This window comes from Anguilla anguilla, chromosome 13, assembly GCF_013347855.1.
Source record: "Anguilla anguilla isolate fAngAng1 chromosome 13, fAngAng1.pri, whole genome shotgun sequence".
Lineage (NCBI taxonomy): Eukaryota > Metazoa > Chordata > Actinopteri > Anguilliformes > Anguillidae > Anguilla > Anguilla anguilla.
The window spans coordinates 17,228,039-17,250,358 of NC_049213.1; the positions used below are offsets into that span (position 1 = coordinate 17,228,039).

The 22,320-nt window shown below is 41.9% G+C and overlaps 2 protein-coding genes across 9 annotated transcripts; both read right to left on the reverse strand.

Moving 5' to 3' along the window:
• Positions 1-1,593: 1,593 nt before the first annotated feature.
• Positions 1,594-7,475, reverse strand: si:dkey-264d12.4 (epithelial membrane protein 3). The gene is made up of 5 exons (XM_035386996.1): positions 7,089-7,475; positions 4,746-4,843; positions 4,379-4,481; positions 3,160-3,300; positions 1,594-2,756 (listed from the first exon to the last, which is right to left on the reverse strand). The coding sequence occupies exons 2-5, from the start codon at positions 4,821-4,823 to the stop codon at positions 2,587-2,589; spliced, it is 492 nt and encodes a 163-aa protein (XP_035242887.1). The 5' UTR covers positions 4,824-4,843; positions 7,089-7,475; the 3' UTR covers positions 1,594-2,586.
• Positions 7,476-14,177: 6,702 nt separating this feature from the next.
• On the reverse strand, positions 14,178-22,298 carry LOC118210928 (alpha-1,3-galactosyltransferase 2-like). 8 transcript variants are annotated; one of them, XM_035387453.1, is made up of 7 exons: positions 21,829-22,298; positions 20,387-20,454; positions 18,669-18,731; positions 17,625-17,714; positions 17,027-17,122; positions 15,923-16,060; positions 14,178-15,606 (listed from the first exon to the last, which is right to left on the reverse strand). In XM_035387453.1, exons 5-7 carry the CDS (start codon positions 17,098-17,100, stop codon positions 14,919-14,921), a joined length of 900 nt encoding a protein of 299 aa, XP_035243344.1. In that variant the 5' UTR covers positions 17,101-17,122; positions 17,625-17,714; positions 18,669-18,731; positions 20,387-20,454; positions 21,829-22,298; the 3' UTR covers positions 14,178-14,918. The 8 variants fall into 8 exon arrangements, with proteins under 8 accessions (XP_035243344.1, XP_035243343.1, XP_035243346.1 ...); XM_035387452.1 differs by having other exon boundaries at positions 20,387-20,470; XM_035387455.1 differs by lacking the exon at positions 21,829-22,298 and adding an exon at positions 20,539-20,669.
• Positions 22,299-22,320: the final 22 nt, after the last annotated feature.

Consider the following 22,320-nt stretch of genomic DNA (forward strand, 5'->3'; position numbering starts at 1 on the left):
TGCAGAGCAGAGCTCATTATTCTTCCACAGGGCGGAGGGCCCACCGTGTCACACACGAAGTATGCATGCATGCATTCATTACTGAAGTTAAAAACACAAACACTCTGAGGCAGTGACACACACAGTATGGATTTTGCCTGTAGGCACACACACGCACAAACACACACATGCATACGCACATTCAGTGTTAGCTTGAACACTGGTTAAACTGTAATTACATTACACAGCATACACTACTGTTCTCTCTCTACCTTCAAGACAGTAACAGTAGTCTGGGTGGGATAGGTGTTTTCATAACTTTAAATGTTTAGTAAGTTCTAAGGAAATATATCACACGTAAGTACCCACTTGGTGCATCAAGTAACTTTTTAAGTATTTTACCTTTTTCAAGCTTTAACAAGTTCTAGCAGTTTATTTAAGTAACAGGTTTTTGGTTTTAGTAGTAATCTAATGCTTAGTTAACATATCAAAGCCACAATCAATCAATAACCAGTGATTAATAAATAAAATATATTTTTATTGAAAGTACACCATTATGTAAGGCAAATAATTGCTTGTATATTTTTGGAAAATAACTTGAACTTAACTGTAGACTAGGCGGAGGTGCTCAAAATGTCCCTGTTCAGAAGGCTCCTGGAAATATGACGCCCCCTTCTGGCAAATCCACTGTAGTTCAGCTGTAACTGAATGTTCCCACAGGCCGTCTGATACAACCATACCAGTCCTTTTTTTCCCCCTCTCTCATTCTGTCTCTCTTCCTCTCCCTCTCTTATTCTCTGATTTCTCTGTACTTCGCCCTCAATTCATATCTGCTTCCTTTGAAAGCATGAGACTCACAGTGGAGGCTGCTCCAGAGTCATCGCCGATCACTTTATGTTCAGACCACACCCCAACCAAAGTCCACAGTGGATGCTTTTGTGAAGAGAACCACTGAAAGTTTGTTTAAAGCACCAAGGCGGTTGCTTCTGATTCAAGGAATTTATTCAAGTTATTGCAAGAGATCCTTCAACCTTTATGGTCTTTTGCAAGAGGTTGTTCATTGTGTGGAATTTGTGATTTTTTTCCCGCAAGAAAAATGGCCAACAATGTAAAGGATGTTACAAGATTCAGGAAAGTTAAGTTGATGTTTTAAGGCTGTTTAGTAAAAAAAAAAAAAAGATGTGTTTGTGAGAAATTATTCAAGACACAAAGGAGGGTAAATGATGAATGTATAAAATCAATCCCATGCTTAAAATGTGTATTTTCATGTTTGCAATAACTGTTTGTTTTTAGTTTCTGTCCCATGTTTTATTTTCAATTTGACAATTTACGATAACTGGTGTGTAGACGAAAGAAACTTGAGCTGACTGCATGTGCTTAGAAAGGCTGGTGTGTGCCAGCGAGTCAAACTGTCACAAGGCGTTTACCTTCTCATAGTGATTGCTAGCGCGTACCCACCCATGACAGACATCATAACAATGAGCCGAGACCGTGAGACAGATATCACAAAGCATTCCACCGCGGGAAGGAAGGGAAGAAATATATCTTTGTCCCTTTTGTTCTTTCCGACAAACACTCTCTGGAGTGGTATTTTAGGTAAGTAACACATCTCTCTTCATTCAAAAAAAAAGATTTTATTGAAAATGGTAGTTATACATTACATAGGCCTATTTGTTTTGCTTACTGTACAGGCAAAACAAAGGCATGTATAAAAAAAAAATCATCCATACACTACACATGCAAATAGACTCTTATTTCAAATAAAGTACTCACCAGACAGACTATGGATATCTTAATGAGCAAGAACCACCGATCTGAAACTTTACCAAAAGATAAGTGCAGAAGATAATTATTTTGGAGGCCTCAGATAACAGGATGCCAGAGGTATGAAGACGTGATAAGGTGATACGTGTACAATACCAGTGTGCGGCTGGTGCCGATACCGTACTTCTCATGACAAAGGTATCTTTGCAGGTTGATCATCATCCTTGCCCAAATTTAAGTTCCTGAAATGGCTAACGTGGTGTATTCAAAGATTAATATTTTGTTTTACTAAGCAGAAAGGTCCAAACAAACCTTTGTTTCCTTGTGCTCAATAAAATAAAAAAGGTAATTAAAGCTATCTTTAGGCAGAAACCAGTTGATTTCTGAATGATACAGCAGTTATCAATTAAGGGAATGAAATTCATTTTTGACTTTGACTGGTAGTGCATAATATGATATACATTTGTCAGTTCATTATATACACAAATTCCACTGTATCTCTCTCTATCTCTCTCTTTCTATATGTGTCTCTCTTGCTCTCTATGTGTATGCACTTACAATGTTTGCATTTGTTTCCAAGTCTTGCTTTAACATAAAGCCAGCATACAGAGGATGGAATATGAAATAGGGATTAAGCCTCCCAACACACACACACACGCACACGCATGCATACACACATACACACAAACACACACACACATGCACGCACACACACACACACACACACAAACACACACTCACACACAACTATAACAATATGATGCAGTGCACAACTGAGGCGATGCCTAATAACACCACCCCACACCAATTTCACACACCCACGCATCTCTGCTGGATGTCCTGTCACTCTTTCTTGCGCAGGTGGACATACATGACCCCGCTGGCCAACAGGAGGGGAACACACACCCACGCCAAGATGAAGCAGTACCCAAAGTGCCCCTCCTCGCTGGAGTCCTGCAGAATGTTCCGGTGACGCAGTGTGTAGATGAGACAGGCGGCAAAATCTGTGAGACCTGAAAGAGAGCGAAAGAGAGAGAGACAAACATCTCAGGACTGTGCAGCAGAGCCATAAAATTAGCATGATTACACTATAGAAACTCGGTGTCCTCCTAAACATCCAGTTTTGGTTGTGGAGTTGATTCCTGCTTGTGTTTTAACAACTCTTAAGTTGTATCAAGGTACATGCTCAACAGAAAGTGCTATAACAAATATAAAACTGATTATTATGTCAACAGGAATAAAAATTTGGTGTGGATATTTGTTTTTCCACACTTCTGTAGTGATATCAGTTGAGTATATTTTTGAGGAAGTTTTTCAGCAAAACAGTCTAAGGCACAAAGCCGTCCCTTTCGAAAGAGATGTGTGAAAACGCTATAAGAGTGGCCAGCGCGCGGCAGCCTGACAGATGACGCTCACCCGCACACAGCTGGCTCAGGCCGGTGAGGTAGAACAGCCCCCCTTCAGAGAGCACGAAGAGCTGAACCAGGAAGGCCAGGAAGGAAAGGGAGGAGAAGAGCACCGCCAGAACCATCAGGGCCTGCATGGGCGGCAGCCATTCTGAGCAGAGAGGAAGGGAGAGAAACCTGTCAGACGCGCAAAGACTGCTTCGCTTCGCTGGAGAAAAGGCTCCTCACTACATTACTTTAAAAAAAAAAAAAAAAAAAGCATTTTATCCCCGATTTTTCCCAACCCAAACTCAACCGAACTTGTGAATTTCCCACTGCAACCCTTCCTTCCTGCAACCCTGATGACTTCAGGGGCAGCGGGCAGTCACACAACTCCCCCGATTCGCACCACCAATCAGACGCACCACCAATCATACACCGCCCACGTCGTTGGAGGATAACGGGGTAAGCACATTCGCAGATCGTGCGTCCGCAGGTGCCTGGTCTGACCAGGAACGGCTGCTGGTTAGCCGGGATTAGCCAGCTTATGCCCTCTCATTCCCCAGCAAGGCTGGGCCAACGGTTGCCTCGCCCATGCGGACCTCCGTCCATAGACGGCAATGACCAGGACCCAAATAGCCAGTCACAGGGCTCACACTTTACCGTCGAAACGAGCGGCTAAACCATGAGCCACCCGGAGGCCCTACACCAGGGGTGCCCAATCCTGTTCCTGGAGATCTACCGTCCTGCCGGTTTTCACTCCAACCCAAGCACACTTCATTCTACAGCCAGAGATCTCATTGAGCTACTAATTAGTAGAATCAGGTGTGCCAAATTAGGGTGGAAATGAAAACCTACAGGATGGTAGCTCTCCAGGAACAGGATTGGGCACCCCTGCCCTACGCTGTGTTCACATTATTTTTACATAGTTATGCTTGACACAGCCTTCACAAGGACAAACCTAACTTTTAATAAATAATATTAAATAATAAACAGCTGATTTGCATACACACTATTTACCCCTAAGTTACCATTTGCATTTTGTAGGGCACTAGACTTCATTCCAGATGCTCAGTTTCTGATAAAGTATATTACAGGGAAAGGTGCTGTACAATATGCATGATATTTTATCAGCCGGACACATTAGTCAGGCGCTAGGTGGTGACGGTCAGCACACAGAGGCGGGACATGGGGAGGATCCAGGCCCATGTGGTGGTAGTGATTGACAGGCACCCAGAACAAGGACACACCATTCTCCTCTGCAGAGGTGCACAGCCAGGCTTCAGTGGAATTGTCAAACATGCAGTTATACCAGAGGTCAGAGTTGCGCACTTCATTCCACACCCACCAGGACTGACAGGGAGAGACACAGAGAGAGAAAGAACACAGTTAACAGCTTTTACTTTTACTGTATAACTATTCTCATTTTCATTTAGCTTCAGCAATATGTATTGAATGATATGTCATGGCAATGAAAATGTTCAATAGAAACTGAGAGCAAGTGAGAGAGCACACACAGAGCATCAGGACGCAAGAGAACTAATTTGGTAGCCTGATCTGTCCACTCCACAGACCCATGCTCTGCAAAAATGAAGATGTGTCCTGCTAGTGACTCACCTTCTCAACGGTGGCAATGAAGAGCATGGTCAGTATGACCAGGTGCAGCAGAGTCACAGATATCAACAGGAACACCATCGCAGTCAAGTCCACAGGTCCTGTAGAGCCACAGACAGCAGCATAGATCACAAACACCAGGACACAGCCACAGACCCGGTTCACAGATACCAGTACATTCACACACTAGTGCAAAGTCACAATTAACACTGAGGCCTGGATTCAAGCAACATTTTGTTTTACTTTGACTAACTAAATTTCAGCAATTCCTAAAATGAACTCACTGACCTGAGTTTGTGCAGAAAAAGTGTAATGGTCAAATTTACATTTTAAGTCGAAGTTAAGAACAAACGTTGATTGAACACAGGCCAGAGTCACAGACACCTACATGCTCTCAAAGACAGCAGTACAGCCTCTCAGACACAAATCCATGCTCACACACACCAGTGCACAATCACAGACACCTGGGCAGAGACACGTGCACATTTGCAGATGCCAGACGAGAATCGGAAACATCCCAGGGTCTGGGACATTGATAGGAATGCCTGCTCCTGCTCTCAGAACCAAGACAGAGTAGCTGAGAATGCGGAGGTCTCTCTGGAGGAGCATCAGCACCCCAGAATCTGTAGGGCTTACCTCTACCAGCTCATTGGCTCAGAGGCCCCTCAGTGCAGAGGGAAACTGGCTCTGAAGAGCACAATTTCTCCAAGTATGACAGTAGTCAATTTCAGAACTGAGTAATTCATGGTAAAATAATTACATGTAATTTGTACTAAATGAGCACAATTTAAGAATCTTTTTTTCAACTTTCACATGACTTTTGGTAATTCCCATTTTGTGGAGTTCAGATCAGATAAGCCATCAGTACCGCATAACGTATCGCCAAAGGGAAATCACACACAGGCGTGTTTTGTGGTCAGATCCATCCATGAGCTCCACAAAGCATCCAGCGCTGTTCTGGCCACAGAACATTCCGCTAGACCATGTCCGTCTCGCGCATCACAGCATGGCTGATTCCGCTCAGAGAATCATTCTACGCTCGCAAATTTGCCTCCAAAGTCCTTTAAGGTTCCTCATTCTACCATCCCTCCCCGTGAAATCTGATTCCAGCCTCATGGGAAAGAAGAGGAAATCAGTTTGAGTCTGAAGTCAGAGGGGTTCCGGAGAGGGGGACTTAATGAAAGAGCTCTATTCACTGACAAAACCTACAAAGAGACCCCCCCCACCACCATCATTAATGAAGCATGCTCATTCTTTCCATTCCAAACCATGGTGTGGGGTGGGGGCTAGGAACGGGGGGGGGGGGGGGCATGCTGTTTCTTCTGCAAGGGCGTGAACCTCCACTGTGTTGCATGAGGGACTGAGCTCAGTCTAGAGCTGCGTCACAGTGCTGTGAACTGAGCGCTGGTGGCTGGGGTCCATGAGCGCTCGCTTCGCAAACAGGAAGGCCAGAAGCAGGGATCGGGACTGATGTTTACAGCCGATAGAGGGGTTCGCGGCTAAACATGCTCACAGCACCTGGTTTCCATCAGACCGAAGTGAACGCAAACCCCGCACCATGATCCGCCTGGTACGAGCGGGAACAAAGCGGGAGATCGGATCTTATCCGCCAAAATAGCTGAAAACCGCACATAATTATACAGATGCGTTTGCTCTGAAAAAAAGTAAAGCGTGCACTAAGTTCAGAGAAGCTAATGTGTGAGCCTGTGGTTTGTTTTCCTTAACAGTGAAGTTTGGCTGAATACACTTGGCATCAACCCCAAACAACACCAAATCAACAGAACTCTTTCTCATCCAAAATGATAACAAACAGCGAATTTGAAATGTATTGCTTAAAGTACTACTACTAGTACCACTAAGTTTAAAGCTATACTTTCACGAACTCTGAAAACACAGGAACATATTGCACACTTACTGTTTAATCATATGTGATGATTACAGAATATTCTGATGAGTGCAGCTCATTAAAATAAAATTCATACATTTCATACATTTTAATAGACTGGCATGAACCTTGTATTCAGGTATATAATTTCTCATTCATTCAAAGTATAACCCACTTTCTGTGGATTTTTGTACAAACAGTAAGCTGACATGAAGACAAAAAAAACTTTATTTCAGCAGGTTATCATAGTAGTGAGTTAATCATAGCACAATCGTACTATAGCCACCAGCTTTATAATCCTGTCCTATGCACAATAAAGGTTCAAGGGGTGCTCAGATCCTAAGAGTTAGTGTTAGTGAAAACACACGCAGTTCGCACAGCAAAACAAAAAAGACAGACTATCGGAGAAGAAAGGCACACCTACAGGTAAACACAGTGAAATCTGTGACATCAGAACTCACCTCAAATCCAAACTCTCAGCTTCCTGTAGGACCAACGAAGCAACTTGTTGTGGATGTGTGTGCTTTTCCTCCTTTAGCAGCTCCCTGCTTTGATTATCACAAACCCTGCCTCCTGCTCCAATCCCTTCCTCACTCCTCCTTCTCTCTCAGCCTGTATCTGAAGTGACTGGGAGAGGAGCTGAACGCAGAATGGATTGAGCTTTTCAGAAGAAAACTCTGGCATGCATCCTCTCCCCATTCTGTCCTCTAGTTAATTTCCATTGAGACCAGACCCCTCCCCCCCAACTGAAAACAGCAGCAGGCCACTTCAAAGTAAACTGTGGGGACTGTTACTCTCAGATTCAACCAGCCTCTGCCTTGGGCTGCTGGACATTCATATCTGCTAGCAAAACAACACATAGAGGAGACTGACAGACAGACAGGGGAAGGGGGAGGGTAACCAGTATTTTTTTCTTTGAGAGATTTCATTTTTTCCCCTTAAGATCTTTTAAAAAAAATGTATTCTATATTTTAGTTGCCCCTCAAGACAAGCCAAATCAATACTGTCCTCTTAGAGCCGAATGGAGGTTGACATGGGATGCTTTAAATGGTTTAAATTCCACAACTGTGGTTTTCATTAGTCTTATGACACGTGGAGCTGAGATGTCGGAAAGAATCAGTGTGGTTTAAATGTCTAAAATGGGAATCAGGACAGCATTGCTATGAATCAAGCGAGGAGGTTGACGTGAGAGACAGCAGGACATTTGTGTGGCCGTTAGGTAAACTAATACTGCCTGTGTTCATTAAAACTCTCACAGAACAATTAGTTACGCTGTTGCTCGTTAGAATCTGTGCTCACTTCCTGCCGAGGGAGAAACTCCAGACCTCCCAAGGATCAAGAAGGTTTCAGTTTGAGTCTGTGTTGCACAAAGGCAATTACTGTTCTGTAATTATGGGCATATGGGAGAGGTTGGATTTGTAACATTCTAGGTCAATAACAGAAACTATTTATTACACAAAATAGTGTTATAAAAACATATTTGCAGAAAAGACAATTAGAACTTCTTTCGGTCAGTTCTTTTTTTTTATTGAATATAGGACTCAAGAGCCTTTCTGAGGGAAAAACACATAGCACCGCGTTTAATTTTGCTGCAACTTTGCACAGGGGGCTGCTAGCATGTCACTCACAAGCATTTTATCTCATTTACAGGATATTAGATTTTCAAGGCCAGCACATTCCTGGGTTTAAAAGTGAAAACACCAGGAAACCACACAATGGCTAATGAGGAGCCACTGTTTGACTGGCTAATGACACTTCCACAAATCATCTGGCTGGATGTACAAGGGGATACAAAGGGAAGCTGCTAATACACCCAGGCGGCACAATGTGCACTTTAAAACACACTTATGCAATGCCTGCCGTTAACGCTAAAACAGCTTATATGCAGTACACTGAAAGCTCACTGACATGGAAAGGTGGTCGATCCAAGATAAAGTTTTTTCTGTACCTTTGGTCTTGTTCAGTCTCAATATATTGCACAGAAACATTGCAATTGGACTTATTTAAGGTGTTTTGTCAGCATGGAAGTAGGTAGCACATTTAATGTTCTCTGACTGCTTTGTCATTTTGATGAACATTTGCTCATGGAAGCTGGAGTTCTGTTGAAAAAGACCCCATACAGAAATTCAACGGCTGGGGGACATTTTTTTTACGCTACTGGAGAAGCATCAGCACTCTTTTTTCCCCCATATTTGTGTGTGCCCTTTAAAGGAAAAATCTATCCATTTTGTGTAATGCATATGCCATTACATGACTAACTTGCAGAAGATCTACCATATATAATGCAGGACACTGCATACATTGTGCCATGGGTGTTTGTGATATTAACTGTAAACAGTAAAAATACAGTTTTTGGGCCATTTTTTTTTTGTTTAAACTACCTCTTCCTAAATAGCACTCAGCCCAGTATATTGCCTGTGTGCTGTTTCATTTAAAAACAAAGGACGCTCCTAGCCCGTAGCAGTACTTCTCTAAGCAAATCATCTACTAACCATGCTGAAGTGCCATGTTATCAGATGGCTGCCCGAACATTCTTCTTATTCTCTCCACAAGAGGGTGCTATCCACCAGCCAGAGAACATGGAGGAAGATCTTTCGCCGGGCACCCACCGCACGGGTATCGTAAGCGGTGCGAAGCAACACGGCGAAGCAGCAGGGCGCGGCGCGTCGTGTGTCTACACGTGTTCCGTTTGTGTCACGCAAAGGCTTGCTTAAAGCTCTATATTCCTAGTAGCTCTCCCAGTCTGCAGTGGGATTACATCGTGTATTTCACGTTTGTTCACCACTGTTGATTATGGGTTAAGTGAATACTTGGTGAGAGACCTTTTTCAGTTTGTTAATATTTTGTTAACTCATGTAAATAGGCTACGTGAGAAAGTAAATGCTTTAAAGAATTACCATAAGCTTAAATCGCAACGTAGCCTACATAATAATCAATCTCAAACTGTATTAATTTATTTGCTTGGTTAACAAGCGTGCCAACTTTATGAAGAATATGTAATGATCATAATAATAATAAATAATCCGCAATCAACCACTGGGAATTCCCGTGTCGAATTGCCATTCACGTCAAAACATTTATAGGATCAGATTTAGTAAAATCCGCTAATCATCAAAAAGATAGCGTAACAGTTTAAACTTGAAGGGATATGAACACCACAACGCCACGAACACTGGAAGCTTTGAAGTACAAGTGCAATAAAGGCTTGCTTACAACTTCATTTATAAAATAGGTGCATTTTCATCGGCAAGACCACTAAATAATCTGATTTTTTAAAGGTCTGTGGATTATCTGATTTTTATTAACAAGCCCTTTCGAAAGCACGGCGAACGAAGACATCGGAGAAGTCAAATAGGCTGAGCAATGGTTGGTTAAAAACTACCTTCCAACACTCAAGCTAACAAACCGCTGCTCGGAGCATTCATTTCTACATCATTCAATAGGCTACGTCTTTCTGTGGTGTATTTTCTACACCAGCCTAATATAAGAATGAAATATAAATTAGAGCATGTATACCTAGCATTTTAGAGCATATTTCTGTGTATAAACAGGTCATCACGACGCGCGGCAAGCAGAAAAATAGAACAGAAGCGAAAAACTACGCTTCAGTTCGCTTGTGTCGCACAAGTTTTGCACTCGGTTCGCGCCGCGTTCGCAGCTGGTGTAGAGGACGTCGCCCGCTGCCGTTGTGATAACAGTACTTCACTTATGCTGAAACCACACTATACGCGGCAACGGCCGCTTGTCGCCGCGCCGCGTCCCCACAGTCGGCTGTTTGTGGGCGTGTCACCTATATTTGATAGACAGTTGTGTTCGTTAAATGTTGACCGGGTTTAATATCGTGTTTCATATTCATTGTCATGTCTGTATAAAAATCATTTTTGCAGTAACCTAGATCTGAAAGATGTTAGTCAGCTGCCTAGCTAGGCTGTTTAATACAGTGATAGTAGCTAACGGCGATAACTACATTGCAGAGCCACCGACAATTTCAGAGACTTTTCTCCACGCTATTTCCTCTTATCAGTGTCTCTGTAGGAGATTTTATTAAGTCGGGAAACCCGATGTGGAAATTACGAGTTAGGTCCTCCATTGTGGAACGATAGAATGTGGAACTAAAATTAGAAAAAAATAGGGACAATTTACTTGACGGATCATTATATCACATCAGATTGGTTACCACGACGCGGCGAGGGGGTCAAAGTTGAATTTTTGCCATCTCCACTGCGGCCTCGCCGCTCCCGCCGCGCCGCCGGAAATCCCAAAATGCCTTGCGGGGGCTGGCCGGCACCCCTCATTCAAAATGAATGGAGGCGGCTCCGCCGCGCGACGGGGCCGCGTATAGTGTGGTTTCGGCATTACGCGCATAGTACGCGCGTCGTGCGCTAGCGGCCGCTACGCGTGCGGTGGGTGTCCGGCTTTAGAACCAACAGACACATGCCAAATTGAAAATGAAAAAACAGACTGATGTATAGCCCGTTGTAGGCTACTTCAAATCCCTGAATACCCTATACCAGCCACTGAAACCAGCTGGTCATCGGAAAAGTCTCTGAATCTAATCTATAGCCTAATATAATTCACAGAAAGCTACACAACCACAGGGCCAATCAGAAACATACATTAAAACTGAAATTAATTTTTAGAAAATGACAGAAAATGAACTATCAATTTAAGGCCATATTCTGGATACTCAACTGTCTCTGTCTACAAGAGATAAAACATAAACTCTTAACTACACATGTGAACAATGTAAATTCGCCGATTGTCGCGAGCACGCATGTCAAATGTTAAATTAAATAGGCCTAATCGTAAATCGTTTTTTAATTTTATTCTCAAACAGTTCAAAATAGAAGATGACCAAATGTCACTTAATGCTGTAGCCCACATGGGTAATAGAGAGGGCGGGCGGGGCTCGCTGTCGTTGACTTTAGCTACTTACTGTCTGTTGAAAAGATGGCCAGCTTGCAAAAGAGTGCCGTATGGAATGACTTTGAAAAGCTCAACGCTGTTCGTTGCAAAATAGCCTATGTGCTGCCAAATTCGCAACCCCATGTCCACATCTACAGTGTTAACCCACTAAGAACCAAACATCCGAGCCAAGGAATTGCAGCAAACAAGCATCCAACATCGTAGCGAGACCTGTGTGACATCTGTCCACCTGAAACCACGACAGATTTAATTGCTAAAACGGTAACGAAAGATATGCTCCAGCTAAGCATGGGAGGCTAAAGGACGAAGGGTTTCGCGACCTACTGTCATTTGTTGAATGTCCTCTTGTGCGATGTAGCCTACCGTTGTATGAAAAGCAATCACAGCTCTACTTGAATGTACTGAAACAGTCGCCTCTCTTCATACCGTTGTATCCAAGTCCGACAATGTTGTGCTAACAATCTACGGGTGGACAGCACTAACTCTGCGTTTTACGCGACTATAACTTTCCACTTAATTGAAGATTGGGTCATGTGTTAACCTGTGCAGTGAGTGAAGAAGCATACAATCATTCTGAAAAAAAAAAATATAGCAATGCTTATTTCTGTTTTAAAACGTTTAATCTCGTGATCTGCGCTGATTGAAGTTGTGGCGTGTTTTATTAGTATCATACATCAAACGATAAAAAAACAAAACGTTTAGTCCTAATTGCCATTTTCAGACAGCAACTAATCGACGGTCAGAAATGTGTAGCGATCACATCCCTACTCTGTCTAGCCCTAAAAAGCATTTCAGAACTTTTAGACTGAGTATCCTATGACCTATTTTATGAAAATGACAACACACAGCTATATAGGGGAGACGGAGTCTATTTTCTGGTCCTTCGTAGGCCAGAGACTCAAAAATGTAACATCAAAAAAGTTTTTCTTGAACAGCAGTCATGTATCATGTTCATGTTCAATGTGTGTTGAATCATGTTTTCATCTAACAAATCCACATGCCTGTGTCTGAGGAGGACCTTGCGCACATTGTGGTTACTGTTCTATCAGTCACAGACACAGACACAAAATGACTCATGCATACAGACACATATGCTCCACTGGCTTGATTCAAGTGCACAAAGGCTTATACACACCCACACACAAACGAAAACAGAGAGAGGAGAGATAAAAGATAAAAAGAGAATAGTAGGCTTATAGGTACGTAGCATTTCTACTGATGAACAGGTTAAAAATTATGTCTGGTTTCAACTCTATTTTATATTTATTAAACATTTTATATTTTATATATTTATTATATTTATTCCATTGAATATTCAGGTTCTTATTGGAATCAAATGTTGAAAATGGTTTTTATCGGTTGCTTCATTCTTTGTAACTATAGCATTTTAACATAGTGCCAACGAACAGCAGGACTGCAGAACAATCTGTATGATAGTAACTATTAATCAATGTTTTGTACAGCGTTTCCTGGGTGAAAATATGCAACCAATGACGAATGGTAGCCAATTTAATAAAATTTATAGCAGCTTTAATTTTTAAAGCTTGTGAAAAACGAAGGACACAAGAAAAATGAAAAGCTAAGAACAGGTCATTCTGCCCATCTAGTCTGGTACATTCTGACATTGAATATGCCAAGGCACAAGGGCTGATATTAAAAATCAGCCATAAAACTATGTGTGAATGACAGTGCTAATTTTTCCATCATTTTTGTTCTACAAACATACTGTTTCTTATTTACTCCAACTACCAACCTTAAACAATATTACAGGATGGTTTAATTCATGGACAGCTCAGAGAATGTATTATAGTGTGCTTGAAAACACCACGTGACAGTTCACTCAGTACCTTCGGATCGAAGTGATGGTGTTAGAATGCGGCATTGTGCGTGCGGGCCACAGACGTAGCACTTACACCAGCTGGCTCTAGGCACAGGCAACAAAGGCTATGGCCAAAGCCCCTCCCTCCTGTCTGCAATTTCCACGTCCCCATTCCCTCATTACTCACTCCCCCAGCCAGTGTGACAAACTGTCACACTTAGGTTTGGTCAAATGTGCTAAATGCTGAGAAACACAGACCTGCAGATAACGGCTGAGAAAAGCAACCAAATGTCAAAGCATCAGTAGGCAGAGATGGGTAACCACAATGATGCCAAAATGGCAGCTGCATTGATGTGCATGTGGACTATTTAAAATGTAACAAGAATGGGACTTACAATTACAATACATAAGTTGCCTGTCTTTTGCATCTAATGTCCTGTGAGGTCAGTGAAGATGCACGACTTGTGCAGTAGACTGTTTTTACTGAGGCGATTAAGAAACTGCAACTAGAATATCATTTTATGTACATTTTCTTGAGTGTGATTCCACTGCTGATTTACAGTGCATAGAGAAACTCAAAACTAAAGCTGTTGTTTGCACTTGAGCCTGTATTCTTAATTGCCAGAGGTCAGAGTTTAAAAAGCTCGATAAAACAGTTTATCAAATGTATTAAAGTGGCATTAAAGTTATATGTTTGAACCTTAAAATAGTACACTTTCACAAACAAGACTGTTAATGGAGGTTTAAAAATTCTGATAGTAAAGACGTCTTTTAAAAAACAAACTGAACGTGTACAAATGGTAGCTGAAGTTGCAGATATTTGGGGAGAGCAGTTTATTGTGATTTTATTATTTTATTTACAGCTTCGTCCATCCTTCTCGTGACCATGACTTCCCAGGGACGGCCGGAGAAATACTGAACATGTACAGAACTCTGGGTGAGCACACACCTCTTAGACAGAAAGAGGAGGTGGTCTGTGGGATTCGATCTATTTTGGACAGCGTGCTCGCAGCAGAGTTCTAACTGAAAATTGACAGTTACAGGGCAGTTACAGTATTGAGTACAAGCCTGAAAAACAATGCAGGCTGAGTGCAGTAAGTAGCCTACAGTTAATTTAAGATAGATTCCCATAAATATTAGAAACCACAAACACTTTGCAGAGCCTGGGAAGAACATCACTTGATCACAGGGTATTTCCATCCTCACCAAAACAACATAGGTGAGTGTGGGGGGAAAGTACTGCAGTGTGTCTGTTTGTGTGTGTGTGTGTGTGTGTGTGTGTATGTATGCGTTTGTGTGCGCTTGTATGCATGAAGGTGTGGGTAGCTTTTTCGTGCCACAAAAACCACTCCAAGTTCCAGAGAAATGACGTGCTTCTCTTTTTTTGTTTTAAATGTTGTTCCTTTTTTCAAGGTCACATATGAAAATCTAAGTTTTCTGGGAAAAAATAGTTTTTCTGCTCTTAGAACAGCTCCAAAACATTTTTTTGCAATTGTTTATTATTTGTAAGTGGAGCTGCATAGCTTTTGCAGACTGAGTTCGGTGCCTACGTGGGATACCTGAGCGTGCTGTAGTGCTTGTCGGCCCAGAGGAGGCGGGTGACGTGGATGTCTCTGCGATGCCCGACTCCCTTCGCCCAGCAGTACTCCGGAGACAGCACCTTACTGGGCTTGTGGAGCCACAGGTATTTGTTCAGGTGGCTCTCGTCCTGCCACAGGGCCTCCACCTGGTTCCGCTGGTCCTCCACGATGCCTCGGAAGCAGCCCTCCGTCAGGTTCCTCACGCTCTGCCACGACCCGCCGAAGACCGCCGCATGGTAGTAGAAGTCGCCGGTCTCCATGTACGCGGCGGACCTGGGGTTGGTGTCGTAGGTGTAGAAGGCCTTGGGCCGGTGGTAGTAGAAGGCGTGCAGCAGGGCCACGGAGTCCCCCAGGGCCTCCGAACCGAAGCGGCCCACAAACACCTGGTCCACGTCCAGGCAGAAGACGTACTGGTGCCGGTGGCGGATGAGCTGGTCGATGGCGTCCGTGATGGTCTTCATGCGCATCATGGAGATGTCCTGCCAGCGGTGGTGCCTCTGCACGCGCACCACCTCCACGGCGCGGTCCGGGCCCAGCCGCACTTCGGGCACCCGCTCCGGGGAGTCGGTGAACACGTAGTACGTCACGGGTAAGCCCGGCATGAAGTGCTGCTCCGCGGAGCGCAGGAATTCTGAGAGGTAGGCGTCCAGGTACCTGGGACCCACGGAGAGATTAAAGTTCAACACTCTGTTTCTTTGTGTGCTAACTCAAGCCTGGGTGCTGCCCAGTAACCACAGGCTGCTGAACCTGTATGAAGCATGTATGAAAAACACTTCATCATCATCATCATCATAATAATAATAATAATAATAATAATAATAATAATAATAATAATTGTAGTAGTAGTGCTGGTAGGAGCAGTAGTAGTAGAAATGGGAAATGAACACTCATTTTTCAATTAATACACTGCTTTTGCAAACACGGCCAGCAAAAGTGTGAATGTGCATGCCATATGCAAAAGGACACAAACCTTCCAACAGCAAACACAGTCAGTGCCACAGATGAACGCTTTTCTCTGTGCACCCTGTCATAGACTTTGGGGTCAAACATTCCATCCCACATCACAGGTGCACCCCAATAAGTGCACGTTTGAACATCGCTTCTGGACCTGAAGACAGTAAAGGATTACTCATGTCACACAGGAAACTACTGCGGGGTTTAACCCAGATGAACTACCCACAAGCCCACATCTGAAGAGTTTTGAATTGAATAGAATATGTCAGGCAACAAAAGCCCTTAGCTGCAGTAGAATAATGGCTGGGGAAGCACTAATGTTGCACCTACACACTACACCAGAGCGTATTCATGGCATTTTTCTCTTTTCAGACTAATATAATAATTATCTTGGGGATATCTGATATATCACAATGAACTATATGGTCCACTAGACTCTGACTGGTATGAGGTGAACAATGAGAACAATCAATCAGGTCGATAAACATTTCACAATTCATAAACTTGACTAACTGCCCTTGACCTAATACAGTAGCTTAATAAAATTGTTACCACAAACATCAATTTTGAATTTCATGAACACATTTAGGTTACAAGACAAACTCCTTAACCACTGCCGCCCAGTGTAGTGTACAGCAGATACAGCAGCAACTCTAGCACTCTGCTCACAGGCAACTTCATCGTCCACTAATCTGGTCACAGGATGACCCATGATTTGTGTGGAGGTTACACTGATCCCTTAGAATTCTTCTTAATAGAGGTTTTCTTTACCTTTCTTCCCCCAGAGCACTTACAAAAAAGACAGATAATTATTTTAGAGCTTTTATTAAATTAAAATTCAAAATTAAAATCAAATTAATTATCAATTAAAATTGTGTCCTGAATATTTAAACCACTTAAACAGCAAATTCATGATCACAATCTTGCTTTTTATTCAGATAGTGAGTTTGGATTACACTTACAGGCCACAGTTATCTTGGGCCGCTTTCATTTTTTACTTGCAAACCTCATAGAAAGGGATCAAGACAAACAACAGGAAGAAGAAATCAACAAAACCTCCTTCAGAAGTGACAGCACTGAGTTCTGCTTCACATCAAGCTGGTTAAAGAAAGTGACCCACCACAGGTCCAGTGTGTTGTCCACGGCCTCTCCCAGCCGCAGTGTCTGCCCAGGAAGTAAAGGACACTTATCCATAGGAATTAATCCCTCCAAAAACCTGGAAATCCCACCACCCAAAAAAAAAAAAAAAAACATTTATAAAAATAATACACCTGTCACTCTAGACAATCACCAGGCACAACTCTTTCGCATCCTAGAGCGTTTAGATGCTTCCACCCATTATTTCAACTTTCTGGCTGTTGCACAACAGGCTTGCACAACACTACCCATGAAATACACACCGGATCCTACCCTTGAAAACTTTTACTGATCTTTCGTAGACATTCAGTCAGTGCATTCAGTTTAAACAAGCAAATAATTAAAGACTTACACTTTTCTATAGGACATTTACAGTGAAAGCATACATTGTCAACTTCAGTCATGGAGTCAACTAGAATTAACCATTTACCACAGCCAGTACTTGGAGCTGGTTCCTCATTTCTTGGACTCTGCACGGTCCCTGAATTGTCATAGCGACACAAATTTAAAAAGGAACTCAGGTCACTAGCTGTACAGTGAATATACACCCTTCAGGGCAATGAACAACTGTTTCACAGTACCTGACCGATGAGGGGCCGATGTAGGCAATGAAGAGCACTGCAAGGATGAATAGGGCATAAACAAATAGATGTCGTGCTTTGAGAAACCATCTGGAGAAGAGACAGAATAGTTTTATTAAACGTAGTGTGCTACAGTGCAAACAAAGCTAAATAAAGAGCTACATGTGTTAGCTCATCATTTAAAGGGACAGTTGACTTCCTGGAGTTTTCTGATATCAGTTCAGTCTCAGTTTTAATATTGCTGTAGCAGCCACTTTTCAGTTTACTTGAAACATATTTTCTTACTCTACACTACAAACCCTGTATGCAACCAATACCTACCGTAGTAAAGCAGGTTGCCAGGGACTTCTGTATCTAAAATAAAAATATTCTTTTTTGCACCAAACCATGACGGGGCCTAATCGAAAACATAGATTAAAATTTAAATAATCACAAAAAACTCCAGAAAGTCTGTTCCACCCTCATACTTCAGTCACTGGGACAAACACATCCCACTTTAAGCTACTATTATTCAAGAAACAGCAAAAGGGGGCCTGACAAAAATCCCATAATAGCTCTTTTAATATTAAATTTGTATGTGTCGCATGTCAGACCTCTAAGTCACCATTTGGCCTGATCTTGGCCCTAGGAAACTTCAAAAAGCTAGGACAGAGCGGACTGGAGATAAGACACAGAGAGCAGGAACTGTGGGGGCAGCCATTAGAGGTGTAAATGTGTGTGTGCATGTGCGTACATGTGTGCCTGTGTGTGTGCTAGTGTGTGTATGCCAACAGGCATGGCCTGAGGAACCTCATCCTGGAAAACCTGATACTTCTAAGAATCCATTCTGTAAAACTGGTTGATAGACTTTTGGGCAATATGTTGATTCTGGATCAGGTCATACCAGAATAAAGCGTAGGCCAGACTGTTACTACTGGCAGTGTGACTTGGCTTAACTATTGCCTGATCTAGATTCTCCACATAGTAGCTCACAAACATTTCAATAACAGCCAAAGCTGTCACTCCCAAAAATTCACTTATATATAACATCACCATAATGCTCACCAAAAGAGGCTCAATCTCCTCATAACCTTCAAAAAATGTGTCTTGGCACATCCTTTGGATTACCTTGAGAAAGACAAACAATCGTTTGGTATGTTCTTTCATTAATTTCTTTTGTGACTGAGACTTGTCTATACCTGCAACATTCATTGGTTGTTAAGGTGATTGAACCTGCACCTTTAGATGTTGAATATTGGTTGTAATTTAATCAATCTCTATTATAATCTGGTTGTCCATTGTACATTTTTGATAAAGGACAATCTAGCAGGTTTCTTTGCCTATAAAAAATTGGCAATTGAGAAAACATTTCATAATTCACCAAACATGTAAAACAGATTTGATTTATTATGAAATGTTTTCTCAATTGCCAATTTTTTATAGGCAAAGAAATTGATGCTATTCCAGAAAATTAAACATACAATTTTAGTCCTGATTTACCAGCTTTAAAATGAGTTTCACCTGAATTCCTTGTGACTCATTGAGTCCCCAGTGCGACTGTGCTACACCTTAAAAAACCCGCACAGTGGTGCAATATACGCCCACAATAACCAAAGCCATTAGTGGTTTTACAAAACCACCCAACTGTTGCTTCACTTCTATTTTGTTGCAAACTTTGCACATGACAATGACCCTGGAGGAAACAGTCAAAATAGTGGGCAGCACCATTTGGTGCCTTGGTTTGAAGTCCTGGGGTTGTGATACACTCAGTTTCCATTTGTGTGGTGTGTTATTAACTCAATTCTGTGCAATTGTGCGCCTTCACCTTCGCTCAGTTGTAAAACTAGTGAGCATTTTTTAATTGTCACGTAGTCTGTGTCAGACTTGAAGAGACACTGGTAATACAGCAGGGATTCTCAAATCGGGCAGCAGGGGCCAGTATTGCTGCTTTTCATTCCTCGCCTCTATTCAGGGACTGATTTAAACTTGACGCAACAGGTGAGAGTCATCTCCGGCCACCATCATGGTGCAAATAGATAAGATCTAGGCAAATATGCCTTCCAAGAAACGGTAACAGAGCTTTGTTATTTTTATTTATTTATTCATTTATTTATTTTTTAAATGCAGTGAACCAAATGCTTTAGCAACTACCTCTGAAGCAGATCACAGCTCCGAGATAATCAACATGAAACATCTGATGCAACGTCTTATTAATGCAACCAGTGGTTTTCGTGTGGACAAGGCGCAGCAGTCAACCAATTTATATCAGGTAAGATTTAAAGTGATTTAGATTCACAGTTCATTACAGAACAGCTTCAGCTCATTTTTTTGCAAGACTTTTGCAAGGAATCTTAAATTCAGGAGATATGTACATTAATATAGTGTCTATATTTTAAATGATTAAATTCTTACAATACAAAAAGTACAATAACGGTGAATCAGAATGAGTTACATGTGTGACACGTGCTACATGCGTCAGAAAATGTGGCCACTACATACAGGTGTCGCAAACTAACTGGCACACCATGTGCTCCTTCAGATGATTTAATTACTCAGAGGCGAACTTGCGGTTCAAACAGAGGTGAACAGAATGCAAATAGTGTACAATTTATGAACAAAAATCTGTACTAAGAAAATAAAACATAAGATCAGAATCTACTAAACAAATTTTCATTTTCAGTCTCGAGACCTATGAGGTATCAAATAAAAACCAAGCCGGAGGTCTAGAAAGAAATCCTTTTAACGCAAACCCTTCTTGGCTTAGTAAACGCCACAGTGCTTACCTCATCATGCAGCGCTGTCTTGTGTCCTGGGTGATTTGCCTTTGGAGGACTAATACCTCTCATCAATGCTGTAAGAATGTGAGACTGAGTATAATGAGAAACACAAAGCCAAAGTAAGCTGGGTGTGTACAACGTGCGGAAATCACATTCACAATCCACCAGAAGCACCACCCCCTCTACTTCTCTTCACACACACGCAACAAATCTTGATTTAATTTTACTGTGTATGCGTGCGTGCCCGTGCGTACGTCTGTGAGAGCGAGTTAAGTGCATCCATTTTTGTCTGTAAACAAAAAGGCAAAGGTTAAAGTGAAGCTGTGGCAAAGCAATCCAGATCTCTAACAAGGATTTTCAAATAGATAATCTGACCACAGCACTGTTTATGCAAAGAATTCTTGCAATCTTTTAAGAACTTTCATTTTCATTTTAAATATGAAAGGGCATTAAAGTGTATTATCGGTGTATTACTGTAGGGGTGGGAGGAAGAGAGTGTATTATCACTCTCTTCCTCCCACCCCTACAGTACTTTCTGTAGTACTTTAAAATACAACTTTTGTTTCTGCAAAAATTTATTGCAATCTTTGAACAAATTTCACTTCCACTTTTTGGTGTATGAGAAGTACATTGAATAAAATGCATGGATAAAATAGTTTTGTTTTGAAAATTCTGTTCAGAAATAAGATATATATTGTTTCTCGTAAATTGGCCTAATTTTGATATCAGTAGTTTTAATGGCAGGCCTAGATTTTGCAAGTCTTAATGACTTGTACTGCTTTGTATGTGTGAGGAATTTGGCATTTTTGTACGGAGATGATTACGGTTCATTTTCATTGGTGGGTTAATCGGTAGTCATCCGCCGTTTTTTGTAACCTCGCCCTTCCCCGCAGTAACACTGTAGAGAATGGAAATGGCCAATGTGCGTACTCTGTGCGATACCACAATACTATTTCTTAACATCCAAGTGCGCAGCTTTTTATAGCCCACTTTGCAATATACGTTCTCGTATCGGTGTTGATTTTATAATTATTAATATTTAAATAATTGTACCAACATAAATTCAATTCCAGCAATTTGGCATTAAAACTGATATTGTGTGGGCTAAATGCTTTATCTTTAAACAGGGTGGAGGGCAAAAGGCATGTGAGGCGAGCAATGCATTATTTGCTCGTTAACTTCAGTGTGGTTTTGTCGCGACAGCTTTACCTATAGCCATAGCTACAGCTATTTACATAGGCCTTGGATTTTAATTTGAATAAACAAATTCCAAACAAACCACAGCCACATGAACAAATAGGTAGGCCAATCGATGTCTGCAGTAAGCCTACTCCACACGAAATCGACCAGGCACCACATCCATAGTACTACATTTACTATGACAACATTAATCTAAATTAAAAGCATACGTTGCGCAAGCTTGTCGAATGTTTCGTATGGTTTCCTACCTTCGAGCGGGGCTGGGTAACCTAGCTAAAAAGACCACTGAAAACAGTGCGAAATATAAGGATGCATTAAGTACTAACGATGCACCATTTGTTTTGTTAAATGAATAATTTCTCTGTTCACCTCCCGGTGGAAAGTGTGTATTGAATGAGACGCATTCGGCCAACATCTCTGAATTGTGGGAAATGCAGGTAGGCGAAAGCAGACTATCGTAAATGTCTGCTTAAATGATATTGCATTGAAAGAACGGAGAAGCGCCCAATTGAAGCTCGTCGATCCTGATTTCTCAAGGTGATATGACGCGTAGAAACTGAGAAGATTTTGGTAATCTGTTGAAATCCTAATCGTAGGCCAAATCAGGTCTTGTAATCATGAAACGTAAAGGAATGAGTAGTTTACTCCAGTCCATATCAAAATATTCATTCATTATGCGCTTAAAGGGAAAAATGATTTTAGATCCTCAACAAACTCGGATCTTGGGGTCCTCTACCGCA